A 23,704-nucleotide genomic window follows, 5' to 3' on the forward strand; every position below is an offset into this window, starting at 1 on the left:
CCTAGGCAGGCAGTGAGTCTGTGGTGTTGGGTGTTCGGATGGTGGTCACCTTTGGGGATGAGCAAGGGGCTGGTGTTTGGGAGGGGCCCGGGGGGGGTGTCTTTGGTGCTAGTAATGAATGTGCCGTGTCCTGCTCTGGGTGCGTTTGCATTGAGAAATTTCACCAAACTTCATGAACACGTAGGATCTGTGTGCTTTACTGCATGTATGTTATCAATAAAATAGTTGACTTAAAGACTAGAAGAGGATTACACGAAGTAATATATTGAATCCAATAGACTAATGGAGCCCTACTAAGCATCAGGCTGTGCGGGGCACTGGAGGCTCATGATCGAGACGTCATTGCCCCTGTTCCCAGAGCTCAGTCAAGGGGTCATCTTATACTTGGAAATTATCCACGTCTGAAGAAAGCAGCTTTCACGGCAAATGGTCACCTGGACATCCCCACTATTACCTGGGTGTGTTTCCTGCCCATCCATTTCTGGGTGTGTATATAATTGGGCTCAATTGTTTTGCTCAGAACTGCCTTGGTTGCAAAGGACAGCGACCTGACTCTAAATAGCTTACACGGGACTTGTCTGAAGGGTCTCCACGTGACTCACAAATTAGAAGAACTGAAACCTCAAACTTCAGGAAGGACGGGGACCACCAGGCCAGGGGATCGAGCCTGGAAGGCTTCCCCCTTAATTCTGAGCTCTGTCCTCCTTGCCTGGAATCTTCTTTCTCACCGACCAGCTTTCTCTGAACGGCGGTGGTGTGTGGCTGCCCAGAGTGCCACATTACATCCTTAGGGTTTAAGGCAGAGAAAACAAACGGGGCTCTTTCCCACCAGGTACCAGTAAAAATAAAAGATATCTTGTGTTTGGCCCAGCTTGGGGCTTGTTCCCTCCCATCCCTCAACTCTGGAGAAGTAGGTCATGGGACAAGATGGTGGCTCCCTTGGGACCATTTGGCTTGATTGCAAGAGCCACGATGAAGCTCTCCAAGAGAAAGAGTGGCGTGAACGTGGCACCTACTGGTGACATCACAGTGAGCTGTGTCTCAGCATGAAATGAACCCTTAGGGAGCAGGAGAAATATTGCATCTTCTATATCTCTTTTCTCATGTGTATAAGAATTCATTGTATTCATTTATCTTTGTGTATTATTATGTATGCACATCAGTGTGTGTATATCGGGGGGGCATACCCCTAATTTTTAGGGTGTTAAATACAGTTCTATAAAGCATGGCTCTGGAAATCTCCACTTAGGTACCCTTTATTTATTTATTTTTTAATTTTATTTATTTTTGGGTCTTCGTTGCCGCTCGCGGGCTTTCTCTAGTTGTGGAGGGCAGGGGCTACTCTTTGTTGCGGTGTGCGGGCTTCTCATTGCTGCGGAGCACAGGCTCTAGGTGCGCGGGCTTCAGTAGTTGCAGCACGTGGGCTCAGTAGTTGTGGCTCACGGGCTTAGTTGCTCCGCGGCATGTGGGGTCTTCCCGGACCAGGGCTCGAACCCATGTCCCCTGCACTGGCAGGCGGATTCTTAACCACTGCGCCACCAGGGAAGCCCCACTTAGGTACCTTTTAAATGCCTGCTGCCCTCTGCAAGTCTGCATGGCAAGCTGCCTTTGGTTATCGTAATCCACTTGTGCAGAGGACCCTAACTTAGTGAGGGGCACACTTGTACATATCGTGTGACTGTAAATGGGAGGAGAAACCCTAGGTGCTGAGAGGAGGCAAACGCTCTTGGGTGATGCTTGGGGATCAGGCTTGACCTGTATGTGGGGCAGAGGTCTTGCCTGACATGTCAGAGGGTCATGAGAGGGGATACCCAGGTCAGTGGCCTCCTGTTCCACCTGCCTCTACCCTTTATTGGCACCCTCCAGCCCAAAATTTGCCCTCCCAGGGCCAGCTTTGGGGTTATTATTTCAGGCTTTTGTAAAAGAAGGACACCAGAATCGACTTTGGGGACAGTCGTGAAGCTGGTTGCTGTCAGGATGGTTTTTCTGGAATCTATTTTCTTTGGACTTAGCTTTTGGTCTCAGGGGTTTGGACTTCTTTAATCTTTTGAAGATGAAAGTCCTTTGTTCATTCCTGTGAGTTCTCTCAGTCAGTGGTGTTCTAGAATATAAAGGGCAGTGGGAGAAAAAGCTGGTTTCCTAGCTTCTGGGTTTCCTTAGGTTGCTTTTCTTAATGGGCTCAGGGAGATATCAACTCTAGGCATTTCTTTTAAAACTCGAGTCTTGGGTAATCAACTACAGTAATTTAACAACAAAGTGTAAAGACAGTTTTCTCCCTAAAATACATGCATGTTTCCATCTGCTTTAGTGGTGACTGTTAAGCCATCTTGATCCCTGAGACTGAAATGGTGTAGATTCCACATGGTGGAGCGGTTTCCATATAAAATGGAAACCTTGGGAGGAGGAGATTTGGGATTTGCTTTGAACTTTGAATTAGTCGCTGCTCTTCTTTTTAAAAATGACTGTTTTTTCTTTGATAAATCACAAGATTATGTAGGTTTCAGGAAGAACAGAATAATGACATGGTTCATGCCTCTCATTGTCTTAAAATGATTAATGAAAGAAATTCACTTAGGAAGCCATGCCAAAGAGCCTGTAAATGTTTGCAAGAAATTTAGTTGGACACTTTATCCATTTATCTTTTTTTAAAAAAGAAACCTTATAACCCTGATATCTTAACTGTCTTAGCAGTTAAGATATGTTTTATCTTACACATTAAAAAAAGTTACACCTGCTGCAACAAACTATATTTGTGATTATATATCAGTGTTTTCTTTCTTCATTGCCTGTGACTTTAGTGATTGTACCTGTGTTAATGTCATGCTTATCCAAACATTTCTTTTCTGTTTGATCTATTGTAATTTTTTTCAAATAAAGTTATCATAGCTGAACTATGTAAATACCCACATGCACATATTATTTTTTCTGTACTGATTGTCACTCTTACAGCTCATTGTTTGAGAGGCCCTGTAAAAATGACCAATACAAATTACTTCCCATTTGCCAGGCACTGTTGTAAGTGCCACCTCCTGTGATCTTCCCTATGAGAAAGGACCAGTGTTGTATCCCTGGAGGAAGGGGACACACACAGAGGTTAAGTAACTGGGCGAAGACCACAAGCGGCGCACAGCTGAGATCTGAACTCAGGCCACCCGGCTCCAGAGAGTGTAAAGGTCAAGAGTGGGGTTTCGGACTCAGGCACTCACCTAACTTGTGACCTTGGGCAAGTTACCTTTCCTCCCTGAGCTTCAGTTTCCTCATCTGTCAAATGGGGCTCAATCCTGCCTCTCCTGGATCCATCACGTGACGGCCAAGAGTGCTCAATGCGAGAACCGTCACGGAGCACGTGCCTTTTTGCACTTCTGGGTTCTTCAGCCATCTTCATTTGTAAATTGGGGGGTCCACTGCCCCATTCTCTGCTTGGGTTGATGGCTGTGTTTGCCAGTAGGAGCTGTGGTGAGGCGTGGTCTGTCCCCGCGCTGGGAGCAGGGGGACCGGGGTCTGTCGGGGTCTCGCTGAGTCCCAGGCACTGTGCCCGAGGCTCCTGTGCACAATGGCACGAAGCAGGCTTGCTCGCTGAATATTGAAGCATCGCACACCTCAGGGGTTCTTTCTGGCCTTTGGGGGTTTGGCTTTGCTGGGGGAGAAGGGAAGATGGTTGGAAATGGAGACTGTATCTGTGTAGTCTGTCAGCATGGGGGGCCACTCTGGATGTACCCTAGCTGCATGTCAACTCCTGTAAATGGAAATATCTAAGGGGATGTTTCAAGGAGTGGCCAGAAGGATGGGGTGGGGTGGGCGGGAGACAGCTAAGTGTTCACAGTGAAGGGGACTGCAGGAAGGCAAGGTTTGCCGAGGCTGGAAGAGCCACATGTTGGCTGCTGCTACCTGGAGGTCCAGCAAAATGGTGACCATAGGGTGTCCTTTCCATTTGGTTGTGGGAGGTCTCTGGTGACCTTGGCTTGGGTGGGGGGCTGGGGCTGGGGGCGACGCGGCTGAGTTCACTGCGAGCGAGCTCGGGGGGGCACGGGTGCACCCTCCGGCTGCTCGCTGGGGCGCAGGGATTCTCTCCAGGAGTCGTCGCCTCCCCTCAGCCCCCCACCCAAAGTCCCCTGCAGAAAAGTGCCTGAGGAGAACAGGAGTCACCCCCAGACTGTGCCCACGTCTTTGGCAGGACAGACTTGTCTTCTTCCATCACCCCCGCCCCCCGCACATAAAAGTGCTCCGGCGCGATAGCGAACACGCCCAACTCCACTTCTGGGTGTGCCTGCCCCCCGGAAACACGGGTGCCCGGCTGTGCACAGCAGCACTGCTCTCAGAGCCCTGCACTGGAAACTACCCAAACGCCCGTGTCCTGTAGGGTGGATCCGTGAACAGGGCTGTAATCGAACTGTGGAACATTACACAGCAACGAAGAGGAATGAATGTCCACAGCAACATGGATGAATCGCACAAATGCTGTTGAGTGAAAGAAGCCTGGCACAGAAGAATAGATACTGTATTATCCCATTTATAACGTTCAGAAACAAGCAAAACTGACCTCTGGTTTGAGAAGCTGGGGGAGAGGAAGGGGGCACTGGTGATGTTCTGTTTCCTGATCTGGGAGAAGGTTCCATGGTGGGTTCAGTGTGACAGTTCACTGAACTGCACCCCTGTGGTTGTGCACGTACAACACGTACGTTGTAATGCAGTGAAAACGTTCTGACAGACAAGCAAAGAAACTCCCCTTGCTGAGCCGTCAGCACTGCCACTGAGATGTGTGGTTAAGGCCTCGGGTTGGGTGGGACCCCGGTCTGAGTCCCAGCTCCCCGACCCTGGGAGGCCACACCACGCCTCTTGGGTCTCAGGTGCACCCCTACCCCTACCAGCGCGGCATTGTGCTCACCTCCTAGGGTGACGTGAGGGCTGAATGAGCTGGAAGGGTGACCAAGACTGGCCCGGGGCATCTCCCTAGTGACAGAGGCCCCCTTACCCTGGGGTCCCCTCCCGAGGCTCACTTGATCCCCAGTGGGTGGCACTTCGTAGAGGCTGCCACAGTAGACCCTGCATCCTCATCTTCTCCAAAAATCAAAGTGGAAATGCCCTGGGCCAGTCATATTATTAAGGTTTAAAACAGATTTTTGGTTTTTAAAGGGCCTTTGGGCTGCCAGTGCTGTGAACCTCCTTCCTCAAAGGCACTCACGCATTCACATCCTGCTTGTACCTGTGGCGGCCCTAACCCACCCAGCCTGAGGGCTTTCAAGCTCAGAAAGCTGAAGCTCGCTGGTCATGTTTCTCCTCCCTTCCGGCCAAGCTGGTTCCACTCTCCCTCCCTGTCTCTCTGGTTCCCCAACCCCGAGGCAGGAAGTGGAGATTGGGCTGTGGCTCCCAGGAAATGAAGGGTATCTACAGATGCTGCAGGCCCACCTGGGCTTGGCCATCCTGCATCTTTGCAACATCGATGATGCTCACCTTCGTTGCTGCTCCGTGTTAGTCCAAAGGATGCATGATCCTTGGGAACCAGGGGCCCACTCCCAGAAGCATTGTTCTTGGACTTATATCCATCTTGGTGTTCGCCGTCTATGAAGTGGACATAATGGCTTAGTCTAGTATCACTGCCAGTATAAGGGAGAAGGGCTTTGTCCCTTTACCTTATTTTGTCCTGAAGTCCTTTCCCAAACCCCCCACTCTCCCTGCCAAGACGCTGCCATTCACCTCTTTTTCTGCTTTTTGTCTAAGGCTGTGCTTGTAAACCCTGGCTGCTATTAGAGACATCTGGGGTGCTTTAAAAAGTACAGGTTTCCGGGCCCCTTCCCCAAAGATAATGATTCATTTGGTTCCGAGAGGGTCAGGGTGCTGGACCCCACTTTGTGCCAGTCTGCCATCTCTGTCCTCAGTGACTTCACTTTGGTAGCTTCAAATCTTCCAAGATGAAAATTGGCCAACACTACAGATCGGGTCCTAGAGAGCCAGTTATTAAACATTTACCAGCCTCCACTGGGCTAGGGCATCAATGTTTTCTCAACGTTCCCATGGTGATTCTCACACGCAGCCAGGGCTGAGTACCACTGGCCTAAGGTAACCCATGACAGGCATAGTAAGGTTGATGTTTACACTGTAGCTCACAGCTATCCAGCCCTTCCAGTGGTTAAACTATTTATGTGAATTAGATCACTTAACTCTCACAACAACCCATGAAGGAGGATTATTATTCCCATTTTTCAGATAAGGAAACTGAGGTCCGGATAGCTTACCTGGCACTTGTCCAAGCCCACCCAGCTAGGTAGTGGCTGAGTCCAGATTTGAGGCCAGGCCTGAGTCCCCGGAACCCAAGCCTGTCCAGGGCCTCTGGGATGACTTGGTCGGTACCCCACTCTCCCCAGCAAGTAGATGCAGAGTTCCTTGTTCTTGCTGTCCAAGGTGACCACCTGGACCCACCTGGGTGACCAAGGGTCTGAGCCTGTGACCTGTAGTCTGCTGCAGATCAGCCTGGAACGGGCAGTCATCACCAGGGGTCACCGGCTCGGGGCAGGTCTCTATCGAGCTTAGGCAAGATGCTTGGACGCTGAGCTGGGAGAGTGAAACCCGGTCACTAATGAGCTTTTGGTGCCGATGTGTGTTTTCTCCCCTTTCCAGTGGAACACGACAAAGAGTTCTTCCACCCACGCTACCACCACCGGGAGTTTCGGTTTGATCTTTCCAAGATCCCAGAAGGGGAAGCGGTGACTGCAGCCGAATTCCGGATCTACAAGGACCACATCCGGGAACACTTCACTAACGAGACATTCCGGATCAGCGTTTACCAGGTGCTGCAGGAGCACTTGGGCAGGTGGGTGCTGTACTGGTGCCTGGGAGAGGTCCTGAGCTTCTTCAGCTACAGAGGAGCTGGTGGCTAGAGGATGCGACCAGACTGGTCATGACTGCTCCCCCCGTGGAGCACCGGCCACGTGCCAGGCCCTGTATGGAGCATCCTTTTTTAGAGATGGTGTATGGTGTATGTCTCCACCTCTTAAAACTATCACCGTCAGCAGATCGAGTTAGGAATAGGGGACAGCCAGGTGAGCCTGGGATTGGGTGGCCCCCGTGGGTAATTATGGGTAGTCTGGGTCAGCCTGTGTTTAGGGGGACGAGGAAGAGGAAGAAGCGTTTTTGACGGTCTGCCTCTCTCCCATTCATCACTGAAACCCAGCATGTGATGTCAGGCCACCAATGAAAGTGGCCATTTGTAATAAAATGCTAGGGGATAAAAATCCCCAAATCAAAAATAAACAGGCAGAGAACTCTCAGCCTTCCAGGAATCTTGAGGTCAGGAACCAAAAGCTTGTGTTGAAGGACTTTAATTTCTTGAGACCCTTCCGTTTCGTTTCAAAGTCCTCTGAGAGGTGAGAAGGCTAAGAGAATGGGCTGGAACTTCTAACAGGGACATCCTGCAGTCCCGAGGTGGTGCCGCCTGGTGGCTGGGTTCTTGGACATTGCGGGCTGTTGGACTTTTACTCCCACCAGCACCACCTGCCACTCCTCATAACGGAAGAAAGGTGGTGTGGACGCCCCCTTCTGCTGGGCTGTCCTAGCGTCTTCAGCGGCAAAGGGGACCTCGTAGCACATTTGGGGACATAGCGACTCTCAGCACCTGGGTTGGCCAGCACTGTCATTTGGAAGGTCATCTTAAATACTAAGAAAACCAAGCTTTTCTTGAGCGTTTCCAGTGTTTTGCCTTCATTAACTGCGTCTGCCCCCAGTTTCTTGCGTTGTCTCAAATCAGCAAATATATGTGTGCATTTAAATCTTTTCACAAATGGTATCTCGTCATAGGGTCTCTCCTGCACCTACTTCTATCACTAAACCTTGCCAATCTTGACAGTAAACCTTGACCATCCTTCCATGGCCCTTCCCAGGGGGCATCCTTGTTCTTTTCATCACCACACGTCTCCAATCGTGTGGGTTGTGCTCTAAGGTATTTAGCCAGTTTCCTGCGTGCACAAGGTGGATTCTCAATTTTTCCAAATTATAGACGGTGTGGGTGGGGCGTATAACACATGTGCTTGTCTATCAGTCGGATATAGTTCTAGAAATAGAATTGTGGGGTCCGGGGGCGCATACATTGGTGACTCTGATAGATTTTGCTGAACTGCTCCCTTTGGAGGTTATGTCAATTTATACTTCTGCCAGCCACACAGAGGGGGCCTGTGGCCCCATGTGCTCCCCAGCATGGGCTCTTATCGAACTGTTTTGATCTTAGTCTGTCTGATGGGTGACACATGGCATCTCAGTGTGGATTCAATTTGCATTTTAGAGCCCCCGCTTGAATGCACTGCCCTGTACTGCTCCCCTGCTAGAGACGATGGCAGACCCTCCCTGAGGGGATGGTACCTTTCTGGAATGTGGGTGTGGCTCGGGGGGGGGGGGCGGGGAGCAGGCAGCCTCGGCAATCACCTCCGAATCTTACTAAAGGAACTCAGGTGCCCCACTTCACCCTGGTGGGCTGGACCCTGGCCCCCACACCCAATTTCAATAAGAAGCATTGAGTTCAGTCCCCCAGGGTAACATATGTTTGCTCTGTACTCTGACAGATCCCCCGGGACTCTTGAACAAGAGCACATGTTTGACTTTTTTCTCGTGAAGGCTGACTAACTGGGGGCGAGGCAGGTACCCAGAGGCTATTTGTCAGTAGCACTCCATCGGTCCACTTGTGCAAAAGCCAAGCCCTGCTCACACCCCAGGGCCTCCTGGCAGGCTCCCCAAACCTGCCTCAGAAACCTCCATCCAGAGGTTTAACCTCAGGAATGTGGCTGCCCCGATGGGCTTTGGCTGAGCAGGACAGGGAGGGTTGCCTGGTGTCACCTGTGCAGCTCTTCCCCCAAGTTCTCCACGCAGGAAGGCATTCGCCCTCCCTGGCCGGTGGTCTCTGGGGTCAGCTGGGATACGGCTGATGTGGGACCCGCCCTCACGTGCGTGGGAGCTTGCTTCGTGACTGGAGCATCCTCAGGCCCCGCCCTTGACGCGAGGGGCACCCCACCCCTCGGCCCCACGCCTGCCGTGCGCGCCCGCTCCACTCCACGCGCTGGGAAGAGCAGCGGAGACCCGGCAACGGGCGAGACGGTCCTGGCGTGCACGTGCCTCCCTCGCGGTGCGGGTGGGCTGCGCAGAGGCCACTGCATTTGGAGAGACCCGTGGGAGCCCAGCCGTTTGCTTATTCAACCACTGCTGCTAAACCGCTGGGATAAACCAGCCCGGGTCACGGGGACAGGGACCTCGTCTCAACTCTGTGTGAGGGGTGTACTGGTTTCCTGCCCTCACGAAGCACCACACACTGGGTGGCTTGAAACAACAGAAATGTGCTCTCTCACAGTGCTGGGGGCCGGAAGTCTGAAATCAGGGTGTCAGCAGGGCTGTGTCCCTTCTGAAATTTGCGGGGGAGGATCCTTCCTGCCTCTTCCAGCTTCTCGTGCCGGCCGTCGACTGCGTTCCTGGCGCTCAGCTGCGCCGCTCCGATCTCCACCTCCGTTGTCACACGGCTCTGGCATCCTCTCTGTGTGCCTCTCTCCTCTTCTGATAAGGAGACCAGTCATCTTGGCTTAGGGGCCGCCCTGCTCCAGCATGACTTTTCATTACTTAACTAGTTGTATTCATAAAGACCCTAATTCCAAATAAGGTCACATTCAGAGACACCAGTGGTAGGACTTGAACGCATCTTTGTAGGAGATACAATTCCATCCATAACAGGGGGCAAAGATGGGCAGTCAACAAATAAGCAAATAAATAGGCCCACTGGCCAGATAAGGTGACTGGTGGTCCTTGAAGGCCTGTTGAGCTGGGGATATTTGAAGGACTAGAAAGATCTGAAATGGGGTGCGGGGAGAGTATCTCAGGGGAACTGCAAGGGCCACCGTCCTAAGGTGGAGACAGGCATGTTTGTTAGAAGGACAGAAGGGAGGTGATGTTGCTGGGGTGGGTGCGAGCCACTGGGTCCTCACTTAGAAGAAACACAAGCCTTCGGCTTCCCTAGCGCCTGCCGGCAGCTCCTCATCCTCCTGCTTATGTCAACCTGCTGACTTCGTGGGCACTGGTCCCGTAACGGTTTGAAGTGGCTGCCTCCTCGGCCCTGCCTTAGCTCCATGGGGTGGATCCAGAGGCCCTGGGAGGGGAGAAGGCCTGAGTCACTGTGGTTGGAAGAGGGACAGGACAGCTGTCAGTGGCTCTGTGGCCGGCGTGGCAGGTTGCCCCGAAGAGCAGCTTGGCCACAGGCCATCTCTGGGGATGCTCAGGCCAGCGTTGGGAATTCCTGCCTCAGGGGGCTTTGGGCTTTGCTGGAAGACCGAGTCCCCCCTCAGCAGATGTTTGAGTACCTGCCGTGCTGGGCGATGGTGGACGTGACCAGATCCCAGTCCGAGCCCTCGAGGAGGTCACAGTCAAACAGAGGAGGAGACACAGGAGGACATGGCAGGTGCAAAGTATAAAGCAGAGCAGAGGGTGGACCGAGAGGCAGCAGGAGGGCAGGAAGGGGCTGCTTGCTTTAGATTTCTAAACTTCCTATCTATACTTTTTTTTTTTAATTAATTTATTTTTTATTTATTTATTTTTGGCTGCGCTGGGTCTTCGTTGCTGCGTGCAGGCTTTCTCTAGTTGCGGCGAGCGGGCTTCTCATTGCGGTGGCTTCTCTTGCGGAGCACAGGCTCTAGGCGCACGGGCTTCATTAGTTGTGTCTCGTGGGTTCTAGAGCACAGGCTCGGTAGTTGTGGTGCATGGGCTTCGTTGCTACCGCAGCATGTGGGATCTTCCCGGACCAGGGCCCGAACCCGTGTCCCCTGCCTTGGCAGGCAAATTCTTAACCACTGCGCCACCAGGGAAGTCCCCTATCTATACTTGAAAGAAGAAAGCAAGGCCCTCATTCTCCAAGAGTTAAAAGGTTAACATTTTTTCCAAAGAATTAGTGATTTTTTTTCTGGGTAGGTTCTGTTTTTGAATCCAGAAGCAAAATGATCCTATTCTGTTATTCCCCAGGTGGGATAACCCAGCTTTTAAGAGTGTAGATTCGCATCCCAACACTATGTACCAGTGTGACCTTGGGAAGTAGTAACCCCTCAGAGCCTCAGTTTCCTCCTCTGTACAATGGGGATAATAACTGAATCTACCTCCCAGGGCTGTGGTGAGGATAAAGGGAATTAACATACTTACTTAGAACATAGTAAGTGCTCAGTAAAGGTTTACCAGATATTAGAATCATCACCATCACTGCCACCATCACCACCACCATCCTCACCACCACCACCGTCCTCACCATCACCACCACCGTCACTGGGAATGCAGAGACCTGCTTAGGAAAATGAAGGGCTCCAGGTCTGGGTGGTGGTACTGCCTTTGCCCTCTATGCTAAATCCCTTAATTTCGCAGTTTCTGATGGGTATGGAGGCCTAAGCTTGCTTGGAGGTGGAGTGCTTGTTTGCATTTCCACAGCCTGGGCCACGCATCCTCTTCAAGCAGAAGGCCTTTGGCTCATCTGACCCCGAGAGGAGTCCTGATCCCGCCCCCGCCGCCCTGCTGTGTGGCCCCCTGCTCCCTCTGCTAAGGGAGCCGCGGCCTCCCTGACACCAACCGCCCAGCTGCGCAGAGCTCGGAGCTGGGACATCTGGCGAGCCTCTGCCTGAGCTCCAGGAAAGCCCTGGGCGTGCCGGGGCTTAGCTGACTTCGGGTCGGCCTCAGCATCACTCCCCCTGTGGCAGCCACTTTCCACAGATTCCTCTTGATCTCTTGGAATCCAGATTAAATTCCGAAAATGAGCCGAGCTGGAGGCCTTCCACAGCCTTTGGGCTCCACTTGCAGCTGGAGAGGCCGCCCTTGGCCGGCTGTGGGGTGAGCGGGGGCCGAGAGGCAGGTCTGGGATGGTGGCCTTGGCTCCAGTGGCCTTGCTGGGGAGGGTGGGGGGCGGCGTAGGGATTGGAGTCTTGCCCTCCTTTTCGGAACCCTGGGTCAGGGGCTGGCCAGTCGAGGCTCGGCTTCCAGGAGCTGCTCCCACTTCTGTCCCCCTTGGCTCTAACTCCAGTTCCAGCTCCAGATGAGGCAGTTTGAGGTGGGCGTCCTGCAAGCTAACGGGCTTCATTCGTGGAACTCAGGCTGGGCATTTTCCAGCCTCACCCCGCCCCGGCCCTCTCCTCGCAGGTCCACGCTTTCTCCCCGCAGCACTGCCCCACCGCTAGGGGGTCCAGCTGGTCAGTGAGACACCCTGGGGCCCGCAGGCCAGCAGAACCCGCTTGCAGGGAGTCAGTCACTGCCAAGGTCGAGATGAAGCTGACAGCTGGATAAAAACTGTCCCTCGGTCTGTCTCAGGGACCTTGGCTGCCAGGAGGGTGACCTCAGAGTGGTCTCTGGGGCCAAGATTGGCTCAGCCGTAGCCTGAGTCACTCTGAGGAAGAGGGAACTGTCCCCGTGACGGGCCGGAGGGGGTGGGGGGCCGAGGGGCTGCTCGCCAGTTCCCTTCACCCCAAGGCAGCCGCGGGCATTGAGGAGGGTGGAGGCCAGCGCTGTGCCTGTGCTGCCGACGTGGGGACCTTGTAACCTGCAGCCCCGTCAGCAGCCCCGCCTCAGGGCTCCCAGCTCCCCGCACAGAGGAGATGCCACGGCTCTCCTCAGCCGGTGTCCCCACCCTCCAGGAACTCGCACGCCTGCTGCAGCTCCTGCCTTCCCTCGAGAAGGAAGCTTCATCCAGAGCTTCCCTGACCCAAGCCCAAGGCCATCCTCGCCCTTTAAAAACTCAGCTCACTGACATGGCTCCTCCGGCATCAGGTGAAAACACAGGTTCCAAGTCAGGTGGCTGGGGTGCAGCCTGAGCTTCTGTGTTTCTGACAAGCTCCCAGGGGATGCGATGCACAGAAGCGAGTGAGAAGGCGCCGGGTGGGGTGGACAAGGCCTCCCACTGTGGGGACATTGTGGTCCCCACGCCCCAGGGCGGCCCCAGGGCGGCCTCAGGGCGGCGGGTCATCGGACCCTTCCCAAGTCTTTGTCGCATCAGATAAAGGTGAAGGGCTTGGTAACGAGACTGCTTTTTTTTTTTTTTTTAATTATTTAATTTATTTATTTTTGGCTGCATTGGGTCTTCGTTGCTGCGCGCGGGCTTTCTCTAGCTGCGGCGAGCGGGAGCCACTCCTTGTTGAGGTGCACGGGCTTCTCATTGTGGTGGCTCCTCTTGTTGCGGAGCACGGGCTCTAGGCGTACGGGCTTCCGTAGTTGCGGCACGCGGACTCAGTAGTTGTGGCTCGTGGGCTCCAGAGCGCAGGCTCAGTAGTTGTGGCTCACAGGCTTAGTTGCTCCGCGGCATGTGGGATCTTCCCGGACCAGGGCTCGAACCCATGTCCCCTGCATTGGCAGGCGGATTCCTAACCACTGTGCCGCCGGGGAAACCCACGAGACTGCTTTTTATCTGACTTCAGTCACCGTGAGCATGTCTGGACAGAGGGACGTGGTCGCACCCCAGGGCACTTCACCTCCCTTGAGGACCTTGGAAATGATCCTGCGAAGGCTTGATATCCCCATTTTACAGGTGTAGAGACCGGCTCAGAGGGGAAGTAACTTACCTGAGATCCCACAGCTCAAATGGGGCAGAGACGGGACTTAGCCTCAGGTCTCTTAGACCCCAGGGCTCGTGTTCTTGGCCACGGCAGCACCCTGGTGCTTCTTGCTCGTACGGATTTCCTTCCCTGGAGAAAACAGGCTCAAACAGGGCGAGTGTGAGTCACCAGCTGTGGTCCTCACCCTTGGCTGTGCATTAGAATCACCTGGGGGGGCTTTTCCGACTCTGGCTACATCAGGGTCTGGGGTGTGGCTGGCCCTCAGTATTTTCTGAACTCCCAGGTGATTCTCTATGTAGCCAGGGCTGAGAACAGGTGGCTGAGCTCTCTCTTCTCCCTCCTCTGTGGGCCGTCTTACGCGCCCAGGGGAGAGAAGGGGAGAGATTTCTTCTAGCCCAGGCCCCCAGGTTCCTCTTGCCTTGGTCTCTCCAAGAACACTGTTTCTCTCCCATTGGACTGAGCCCCAAGTGTGGTCCAGGCCCTGATTAACAGTCTCAGTGGCACAGGGAAGGGGCAGGCTGAGGGTGGAAGTCCTGCAGGCTCTGGTTCTGAAGGCTTCCGGAATCTCCTGGAGCCTTCCTGCTGCCACGGAAGGCCTACGTGCCCGGATCCACGTCTCCTGGCTTTCACCTTGCATCACTACACCTCCGCCCCAGGGCGTGAGCTCTGATTTTTGAGCTGCTTTCTCGGGAGTTTCTGGTTCAGCTCCGCAGAGGGCAAGGAGGCAGCACTGGCTGCCCAGGCACGGCCGGAATGTCCTGGAAGGTCCAGGGAGAGCGGCTTGGTCCAGGGCACCCAGGCACTTCTGGCTGCCTTCCCCCAGACCCCTCCAAATCCCAGCACAGGGCGGCTTCAGCAGGACCCAGGGCCCCTTGGGATCCACTCAGGTGTCCAACGGGCTCACTCTGGAAAAAGCCTGCATCCAGTGGCCCCCCCGCTGAGCAGATGGCAAGCTGCTGTGTCCAGCCTGCGTCGTGCCAGTCAAATCGCAGTTGGGCTGCCCTGCTCGGCAGCCCGGGACCAAATGTCCACATATCCGTTGGTTTCCTGTCCTGGGGGCTAAGGCCATCGTGGGCCTTGGTGCTTTTTAAAATCTTGGTGCCTTTTGTTTCCTTCCGTAATTCATCCCCAAACTGGCTTCACAGGGAAGATACGAGCGGTGGTCAGGGAGTCGGTGGTGACAAACTCTGTGCGTCAAGTGCTTGCAAGTTGCACGCACGCTAAGTCCTCACGACGACCTTGAGACGTCTATATTCTCCCGTTCCGTGGATGTGGTCATTGGGGCACAGAGAGGTCAAATGACCCTCCCAAGGTCCCACCCTCCCTGCAGTTCAAAACCAGGCACCAAGTAAAATTTCGGGTGCTGGGGCCCCACCCCCAGAATTCTGATGTAACGGGTCCCTGTATCGCCTTGACACTGAGTTTTTTTACCTTGACACTGAGTTTTTTTAAAGTCCCCAGAGTGGACTTGATCCCTGTTCTTTCCTGCTCCTTTGAGGATCTGCGGGACCTTGCAGGAGTCACGTCATCCGTTCAGTGTGGGTGGAGACTCCTGCCCTGCGTCCCCTCCCGGGAGTGCGTGAGATGTGGATGATGCTGGTGAGTGCCAGTGTGGGATTCCCCAAGGTGAGCGGATGGCAGCCTAGATGCCTCTTTGGGAGAGGAGATTACAGATGATGACGCTGAGGAGCCTTTATGAGGAGCTTCTTCTGTGTCTGCCCTGTTCCCATCATTCCATATGGATTCAATGCTTAATGACTGTGAAGGTCAAGGAGACCAAATGTCCCGTGAGTCAGTCCCCTTGCAGACCCGCCTTGTAGAAAGGGCCGCTCCTTTACATCTTGTCCATTCGGCAGATGCCTTCGAATTCACGATGTAATATACACGCTCCCATTTGGATAACAGTTCTCTGAACTGAGAGAAGAGTTGGCTGCCTTTGCTGACGGTGACGATGACAAAGCTGATTGTTCAGAGCACTCAGTATGCAGCACTCTGTCCTTCCCATCACAACCCCCTGAGGGAGGTACCATCACCCACCCCATTTTACAGACAAGGAAACTGAGGCACAATAGCAGGATAGGGTTAAGGAAAGGAAGTTTGCATCTGTCCCCAGTCACATCTGGTTTTCCTCCTTGGCTGGTGGATACACATTTCCTTTTCCCTTCACGGCAATCCTAGGAATCGGGTAATAGGAGGGAAACGTATTTTCTGCACAAGGAAACTGAGGCCGAGAAGATGGAAGACCTGCCCCGCTTGCTCCAGTGATGCTGTGTGGACAGCTGGTAAAGACCAGGGGCTTTGGAGGCAATTGGATTTGCCTCCCACTCCACCACTTGGAAGCTGCGTGAACTTGGGTGGGTTGTGGCCCCCCATAAGCCTCATCGGGCTTCAGCAAAGATCTGAGTGGGAGCTGTGGTGACCGTGATGGTGGCCCAGCAGCAGGGCCAGAGACGAACTCTCCATGAGGGCAGGCGTCTGGTGTGTTTTGCTCACTGTTGTATCCTTAGTACCTGGAACCTGGTGTATAGTAGGTGCTCAGCAAAACACGTGTACATGAAGGATCTGCCCTTCTAGCTGTGGGCTTCCTGACTTGACAGACTGTGGCTGCGTCTTACACAGAGGAGTTTCAGCACCAAGCACGGGGGCTGGTACGAGGCCGTGTGAAACAGGTCCCTGCTGGCCGGGGGAGCGCCGGCCCTCCTCTCACACTTCCCACACCTCCCACCTTGGGCCCGTCAGTCCCAGCAAGCCTTCCAATGCGTTCTCTCTTCCAGAGCTGAAACCCAAGAAAGCCTCGTTCGCAACCTTTCCTCAGCATCTGAGCCCAATTTCCAAAAAGTGAAAATTGCCCATAATTATAATACTTTTCAATCCCAGGGAAGTTTCCCTGTGATGATTATAATTATATTATTTTGAGCTTGTGTGCCAGTGGGTACCCAAGGGTGGATTGGTTCTCGTCTGCAAGTAGGGGACATGTCAGCGTGTGTGCCATGGCCCCGGATTCCCTACACTGGAATGAATTTTGGAAGAATGAGCTTCAGTATTGGGGGCTGGCTGTATAACTTGATCCCGGAGCTTTAATTCCAAAAGCACTTCATACTTGGACCTCTGCTCGTCCATAGGAGTCTATTTTTCCAAATGTATTAACATCTGTGTTTCATATCAGGGCCTGTAATTGCTTTAGCCTTTTTGGCAGGAGACAGAGAGAATTAATATTTTTCAGTTTGGTCATGAGCAGTCGGTCATCTGTAGCTGGGAAGAAAAGTGCCTGCTCAGATGTGAACTCAGTAAGGATGGGAAATGCAGGCTCACCGGGAAAGGGACGTTTTAAAGGAGTCAACCATGGTTAAGGAAGCCCTTGGTTATTTCAAGTTCAGGCTGGAGGTCAGCATCTGGGTAAATGCTCAAGGTTCTTCCAGACACTGGTCCTTCCTTTGTCTTCCTGTTGCCAGCCCCCAGCAGCACCATTTTCTTCTTTTCTCCCCAATGTCCAAGGCTTCGCCTTTTGTCACTCCAAAAATGGAGGAAGGAAAGCTGACACCTGGCCTGCAGTCCAGCGAGCATGCCACCACACCCCCTCAGGGACCCAGGGCAGGCATCGCTAATGGATCACAGAGCTCCTTCCTGCCTACCCGAGCCTTGGCCTGAATCCTCAGTACAGCTCCGCTAGCTGAGGCAGCTGCTGCTAGTTGAGCGAAGCTGCCATCGAGTGAAGCCTGCCGGCCACCGGTCTCAGATCAGGCTTCCCTGAAGTCAGACCCTGAGATGAAGACTGTGTGAAAGTGCACGATTAGAAAATGTTTCCAGAAAAAGCAGGTGCACGGGGAAGTGGGCCTGGAAAGACAGGCAGCCAGGCAAGGGGGTGGTGCCGGGCAGAGTCCCACGGAAGGTGACTTTGGCTCCCTCGTCCTGTAGGGACTTCTGGAGGTGAGTCGTACCCCTCCCCCCACTCACAGGTCAAGGAGCTGAAGTGCTTCTACCTCCTCATCCGCCAGCGCTGTTTGAGGCAGGTTTCTCAACCTGGCATCACGGACATTTGGGGCTGCCCTGTGTGCTATAGGGTGTTTAGCGTCCTCCCTGGCCTCCGCTCGTGAGATGGCACTGCCAGGGTGCGACAACCCAAAATGTCTCCAGACGTTGTCACATGTCCCCTGCGGGACCCCTGGGGAGGGGGAGGGGCACTTCCACCCTGGATGTTCACAGGTGAAGGGGTGCTGGCGCCTGGGAGGGAAAGCCCCCGGGAGCCGGGGAGCCCAGGCAGAAGCATCTGAGATGCTGCGCTTGTGGATGAGCCGGAGAGGGTGCTGCTGGCCCTGACCCAGGCTTCAGTGGGGAGCCCCTCCCCACCTTGTCTCCTTCCTGCCTCCCATTCATCTGGCTCACTGCTATCCTCCCCCTAAAGACCCACTAAGCTCCAGCCACGTACCTGCTCACACGCGTCCATCGGCCCCATGGTCTGGGATGGGAGGGCCCAAGCTGAGCTGTTGTCGGGACCCCCGGGACCACGTTTAAAGAGAAAAACACAGATTCATGCGTTTAACCCCAGCCTATCTGGTGTAGGGGCAAGAAGTCTTTGTTAGTATTCTTCTTTTTTAAAGAGATTCTTTTTAGAGCAGTTTCAGGTTCACAGCAAAATTGAAGGGAAGGTACAGAGACTTCCCCTATAGCCCCCCTTCCCCACATGTGCACAACCTCCCCATTATCCACATCCCACACGAGATGGTACATTTGTTACAACTGAGGAACCTCCATCGACACATCATTATCACCCAGGGTCCCTAGTTTACATCAGGATTGACTCTTGGTGTACAGTTTATGGCTTTGGACAGATGTGTATGACATGTATCCATCATCACAGTATCTTTATGTAGAGTATTTTCACTGCCCTAAAAATCCTCTGTGCTCTGCCTGTTCATCCTTCCCCTCCCCTCAACTCCTGGCAACCACTGATCTTCTTACCGTCTCCATAAATTTGCTTTTTGCAGAATGTCATACAGTTAGAATCATACAGTATGTAATTATTATTATTAATTGTTAAAAAGAAGCTCCCAGGACTGGTCACATACTTTGTGAGACCCAGTGCAAAACAGAAACGTGGGACTACTTGTTAAAAATGCATTAAGGGGGACTTCCCTGGTGGTCCAGTGGTTAAGACTCTGCGCTCCCAGTGCCTGGGGCCCCGGGTTTGATCCCTGGTCAGGGTAAGATCTCACATGCCATGCAGCGCGGCCAAAAAAAAAATGCATTAAGGATTTCAAGGCAGTGACTGCAGAGCATTAAACCAAGCGCGGGGTCCTGGTATGTGTGGGACCCTGGGTGATTGCCCAGGTCACACGCCCATGAGGCTGGCCCTGCAAGCGACCTGGGTATAGATATCTGTTGCTGTCTATACACATATGAATGCTTCTCATCTGTACCTTGAAAGTCCAGTGCTTTAGCCCGGGGGTGCACACCTTCCACAGTCCAGCTCCAGCCTCACCTCCAGCTGCCGCCTGTATACACACACACACAGAGACACACAGATACACATACAGACGTATGCACACGCAGAGACACACGGGCACACGACACACACAGATACGCATACAGACGTATACACACGCAGAGACACACGGGCACACGACACACACAGATACACATACAGACGTATACACACGCAGAGACACACGGGCACACGACACACAGATACACATACAGATGTATACACACGCAGAGACACGGGCACACGACACACACAGATACACATACAGACGTATACACACGCAGAGACACACGGGCACACGACACACACAGATACACATACAGACGTATACACACGCAGAGACACACGGGCACACGACACACACAGATACACATACAGACGTATACACACGCAGAGACACACGGGCACACGACACACAGATACACATACAGATGTATACACACGCAGAGACACGGGCACACGACACACACAGATACACATACAGACGTATACACACGCAGAGACACACGGGCACACGACACACACAGATACACATACAGACGTATACACACGCAGAGACACACGGGCACACGACACACACAGATACACATACAGACGTATACACACGCAGAGACACACGGGCACACGACACACACAGATACACATACAGACGTATACACACGCAGAGACACACGGGCACACGACACACACAGATACACATACAGACGTATACACACGCAGAGACACACGGGCACACGACACACACAGATACACATACAGACGTATACACACGCAGAGACACACGGGCACACGACACACACAGATACACATACAGACGTATACACACGCAGAGACACACGGGCACACGACACACACAGATACACATACAGACGTATACACACGCAGAGACACACGGGCACACGACACACACAGATGGACACACACACACACGACCTGTGGTGCAGCCAGCTTGGCTCTTGCACACCCCCCTTTTCTCCAGAGATACCTTGTTTTCTGGCCTCTGCTTTCCCCCAGCTGGTCTCCCTTCCCTGTCTCTTCAGTCCTCTCACTCTAGTTTAATCCCTCCACCCCCCTGGAAACCAGATTTTAGAAAAATATAATTTACTTTTTATTACTGGATCTTAATTTTTAGAATGGGTTTAGATTCACAGAAACGTTGACTAGATGGCACACAGAGCTCCCATACGCACTGTACCTGGGCTCCCCTGTTAACCTCTTACATTAGTTTGGTGCATTTGCTATAGTTAAGGAGCCCATGTTGATGCATTATTATTATGAACTGAAGTCAGTAATTGACCCAGATTTTCTTGGTTTGTACCCAGTGTCTTTCTTCTGCTCCAGGACCCCATCCAGGACATCACATGACATTTAGTCATCACGTCTCCTTGGGCACATCTTGCCTGTGGGTTTCTTAGGCTCTGCTTGTTTCTGATGACCTTGACAGTCAACCAGCTTTTTTTTTTTTTTTTTTAATAAATTTATTTATTTATTTTTGGCTGCATTGGGTCTTCGTTGCTGCACGCAGGTTTTCTCTAGTTGTGGTGAGTGGGGGCTACTCTTTGTTGTGGTGCACGGGCTTCTCATTGCGGTGGCTTCTCTTGTTGCAGAGCACGGGCTCTAGGCGCGTGGGCTTCAGTAGTTGTGGCTCTCGGGCTTCAGTAGCTGTGGCGTGCGGGCTTCAGTAGTTGTGGCGCACAGGCTTAGTTGCTCCGCAGCATGTGGGATCTTCCTCGACCAGGGCTCGAACCTGGGTCCCCTGCATTGGCAGGCGGATTCTTAACCACTGCGCCACCAGGGAAGCCCCTCAACCAGCTTTTGACAGAGTGTTTATAATAATCCTCTCCCACTGTTGCTTCGTCTGTCTCAACCTTACCTCTTTCAAACTCCAACTCGAATCCCTCATCCTCTGAACCTGGACGCAGGTGGTCAGGATCGCGAGGTCCTCAGCTTGGAGCACCCTGTGGCCTCTGGGGCTTTCGACCATTGCACACCACCCCCTTCTGGTGCCTGGCACAAAGCCTGTGGTTTCACTTCTTGAACGGAAACTAGATTATGAGAGCCTTTTAGGGGGGAGGATTTTAAATTTTTTTGGCTCTTTCTCAGAACCTAGTTAGGGACTCTTTAAAGATGACACTTGTGTCCAAAAGCAGACTTCTTATTTCCCCTTGATGTCGTGAGGTTAGGGATTTGGGCTCAACCTTTGGCTCCAGGGTTGGGCCTGTAGGCTGGGGAAGTGGAGGAGTGGGGTGGTTTGTGAGCCAGGTTTTCGAGTGGGACTAAGAGTTAGAACGAGCAACCTCCAAAGGAATCGGTCATTGTCCAAAGAAAGGAAATGGGGATTCTCCTTGGACAGCGCTTTCCATCAGAGCCCTGCTTTGTCAGGCATTACACGTGCAGCGGATCGGGGTGCATCCCCGTGACCCTGAATTCCTAGGAGAAGAATCTGTGAGGCCCATAGTCTTGATTCCTGGGCTGGAAGAGGGACCGCCCACCGGCTTCCCCTTCAGCGCTGGGTCTTCTCTCCCAGGTCCCACCCCTACTGGCCATCGTGGGAGGGGGGTCCCTGCAATTTCTCCTGCAGCCCATGTCTGGCCTCCAAGGGTGGGCAACTCCCGCTGTGTTGGCCTCGCCAGCTGTGACCTGGGACAGGGCCTCCGTCCTTCCTCACTGCAATGACTGACTGGTGCCGCACGTGAGACGCTTCCGCTCTGCACCGGCCTCTCCTGCTCAGGGCTTTCTCTGCCCCAGGAGTGTGTGCAGCTCACTGCAGAGTCAAAGCCCCTCACCTTCCATCGCAGGTGGATATATACCCCAGCCTCCTCGCACCCAGGAACCATCACGCTGAGCTGTGTTCACGCAGCGCCCCGGGGGCCCAGCGGGTGTGAGCCCCAGATGCCCACAGCTCCGTGTTTTGGCCTCTTTCCATCCCTGCCTCACTTCCCGCCCCGCTCCAGGTGGTTCCTGGGGTCACTTCTCAGACGAACCACTTGCATTCAAGTCCTTGGCTCAGGATCTGCTCCTGGGGGGGCCTCCGAATATGACAGAGGACGAGAGAGTGTGCACCTGGTAGGCTGTCAGGGGTTCAGCAGCGTAAGGCACCTGTGGCACCTGGCACAGCAGGTGTGTCCTCAGCCTCGCCTCTTCCTGCCGCCACTCTTTGGTTTAAGGAGCCACAGTCTCAGACACCCCCTCCCTCCTCTGCATCGAGTTGGATCTGGCCTTTGTTTTCGAAAACCTTGACTATGGTGCTCACGACACTTGCTTCTGTCTGCAGACTCCACTGATGAGTTCATTTCCTTTCTCCCTTGTATGCCTGGTTCACTTAACTTTTCTTCGTCTGGGTTTGGAATCTTAAAACAGCCTGTGGTTGTTTAAAAAAAAAAGTAGGAAAGATGACACAGCACAAAAACTGGGTTTGTGTTGGTGTGTTTATTCCTTGAGTGTGCGTGAAAGAGGCTGCATTTACCTTGTGCTATTTTGGTCTGGAGCTGGAGGCTGGAGGAAATGGGGCAACCGGGGAAAGTCTTGAAAAATGAGTCTCCCATCCTCGGCGTCTCGCCCGCCCACCTCCACGATGCCAGATGCAGGCAGCTGCCCAGCCACGTGGGATTTCCCATCTCAGAGCTCCGTGGCGCTCCCCACAAGGCCTGGTTGTTCTGGGGCGACCCCGGGGGCCTTTATGTTTCACCTCCGAGCACTGAAATCCCCAGCGCGGCTCACTTCTCATCGTTTGGTTTTTGTATGGATCCCACCCAGGGTGAACAGAATGCCAGGTCTCCAGGGTTCTGGAAATTCTGGGCCCCAAACCTTGGGATCTTAAGTAAGGAGGAACAACAGTTGAGTCCCAAAGTAAATTTGAGATTGACTTTCTTCCCAGCCGCAGCCCCCTGCCTGTCTGCGTCCTCTTGGTTTCTCCTGACAGGTGCAGACCAAGGAGCTGATCTTGACAGAGTGCTGAGGGCACAGAAATGGAGGAGGTGAAGCCCAGGCAGCCGGGCAGCCTCCAGCTGGGAGTTGGCTGGGGGAGGTTTGGCCACCCTGTGATTACCTAGCCGGGACCTGTGGAAGGTGGGGAGTGTGGAGGGGCCTGGGGACGGACCAGTGTGTGTGACCAGGCAGCCTAGTGCCCGTGACCTGGGAGGGGGCTCCCGGTGGGTACAGGGTGGATGGTGGGCTGAGGTCCAGGGCACTGGAGGCAAATCCATCTCTGGAAGCACCTGAGTCATTAGAAAAAACATTCACTCTTCCTTTTTAATAACACAAACTACAGAGAATGACATCAGAAAACCTCCTTGGCTGATAGAAACTCCAAAGTTACCAGCACATTCATTCAGAGGTCTTCTATTTGAGACCTACTATGTGCTATGTTGTTTGCTAGGTGCTGGGGCTCCGACGGAGGTGAGCAAAGTAGGACTGGTTCTGGCCGATAAGGAGCTTAAAATGTGTTGGGGAAAGAGGAAAACCCAAAGAACCATATGAACACATTTAAACTCTAGCCTGAGTGCTGGAAAGGAGAGGCTGTGAGGATGTATCATGAGGATGTACCCATCAGGGTGTCAGTGGAAGCTTCCCTGCGGACCTGCAGGATGCCCAGGTACGACAGAGGTGAAAGGATAGGGAACAGTCTTCCAGGCAGTGGGAACAGCATGTACCAAGGCCTGGAATGGGCCAGAGTCTGGTA

At 53.3% G+C, this 23,704-nt stretch overlaps 1 protein-coding gene across 1 annotated transcript in view; it reads left to right on the plus strand.

The window, feature by feature from the left end:
• Window positions 1-23,704, plus strand: part of BMP7 (bone morphogenetic protein 7) — a 90,480-nt gene that overhangs the window by 25,290 nt on the left and 41,486 nt on the right. Inside the window, exon 2 of the mRNA XM_061210154.1 lies at window positions 6,616-6,808. Within this exon, the coding sequence (XP_061066137.1) occupies window positions 6,616-6,808 (193 nt within the window). The remainder of the gene's footprint in view (window positions 1-6,615; window positions 6,809-23,704) is intronic.

This window comes from Eubalaena glacialis, chromosome 13 (assembly GCF_028564815.1).
Source record: "Eubalaena glacialis isolate mEubGla1 chromosome 13, mEubGla1.1.hap2.+ XY, whole genome shotgun sequence".
Lineage (NCBI taxonomy): Eukaryota > Metazoa > Chordata > Mammalia > Artiodactyla > Balaenidae > Eubalaena > Eubalaena glacialis.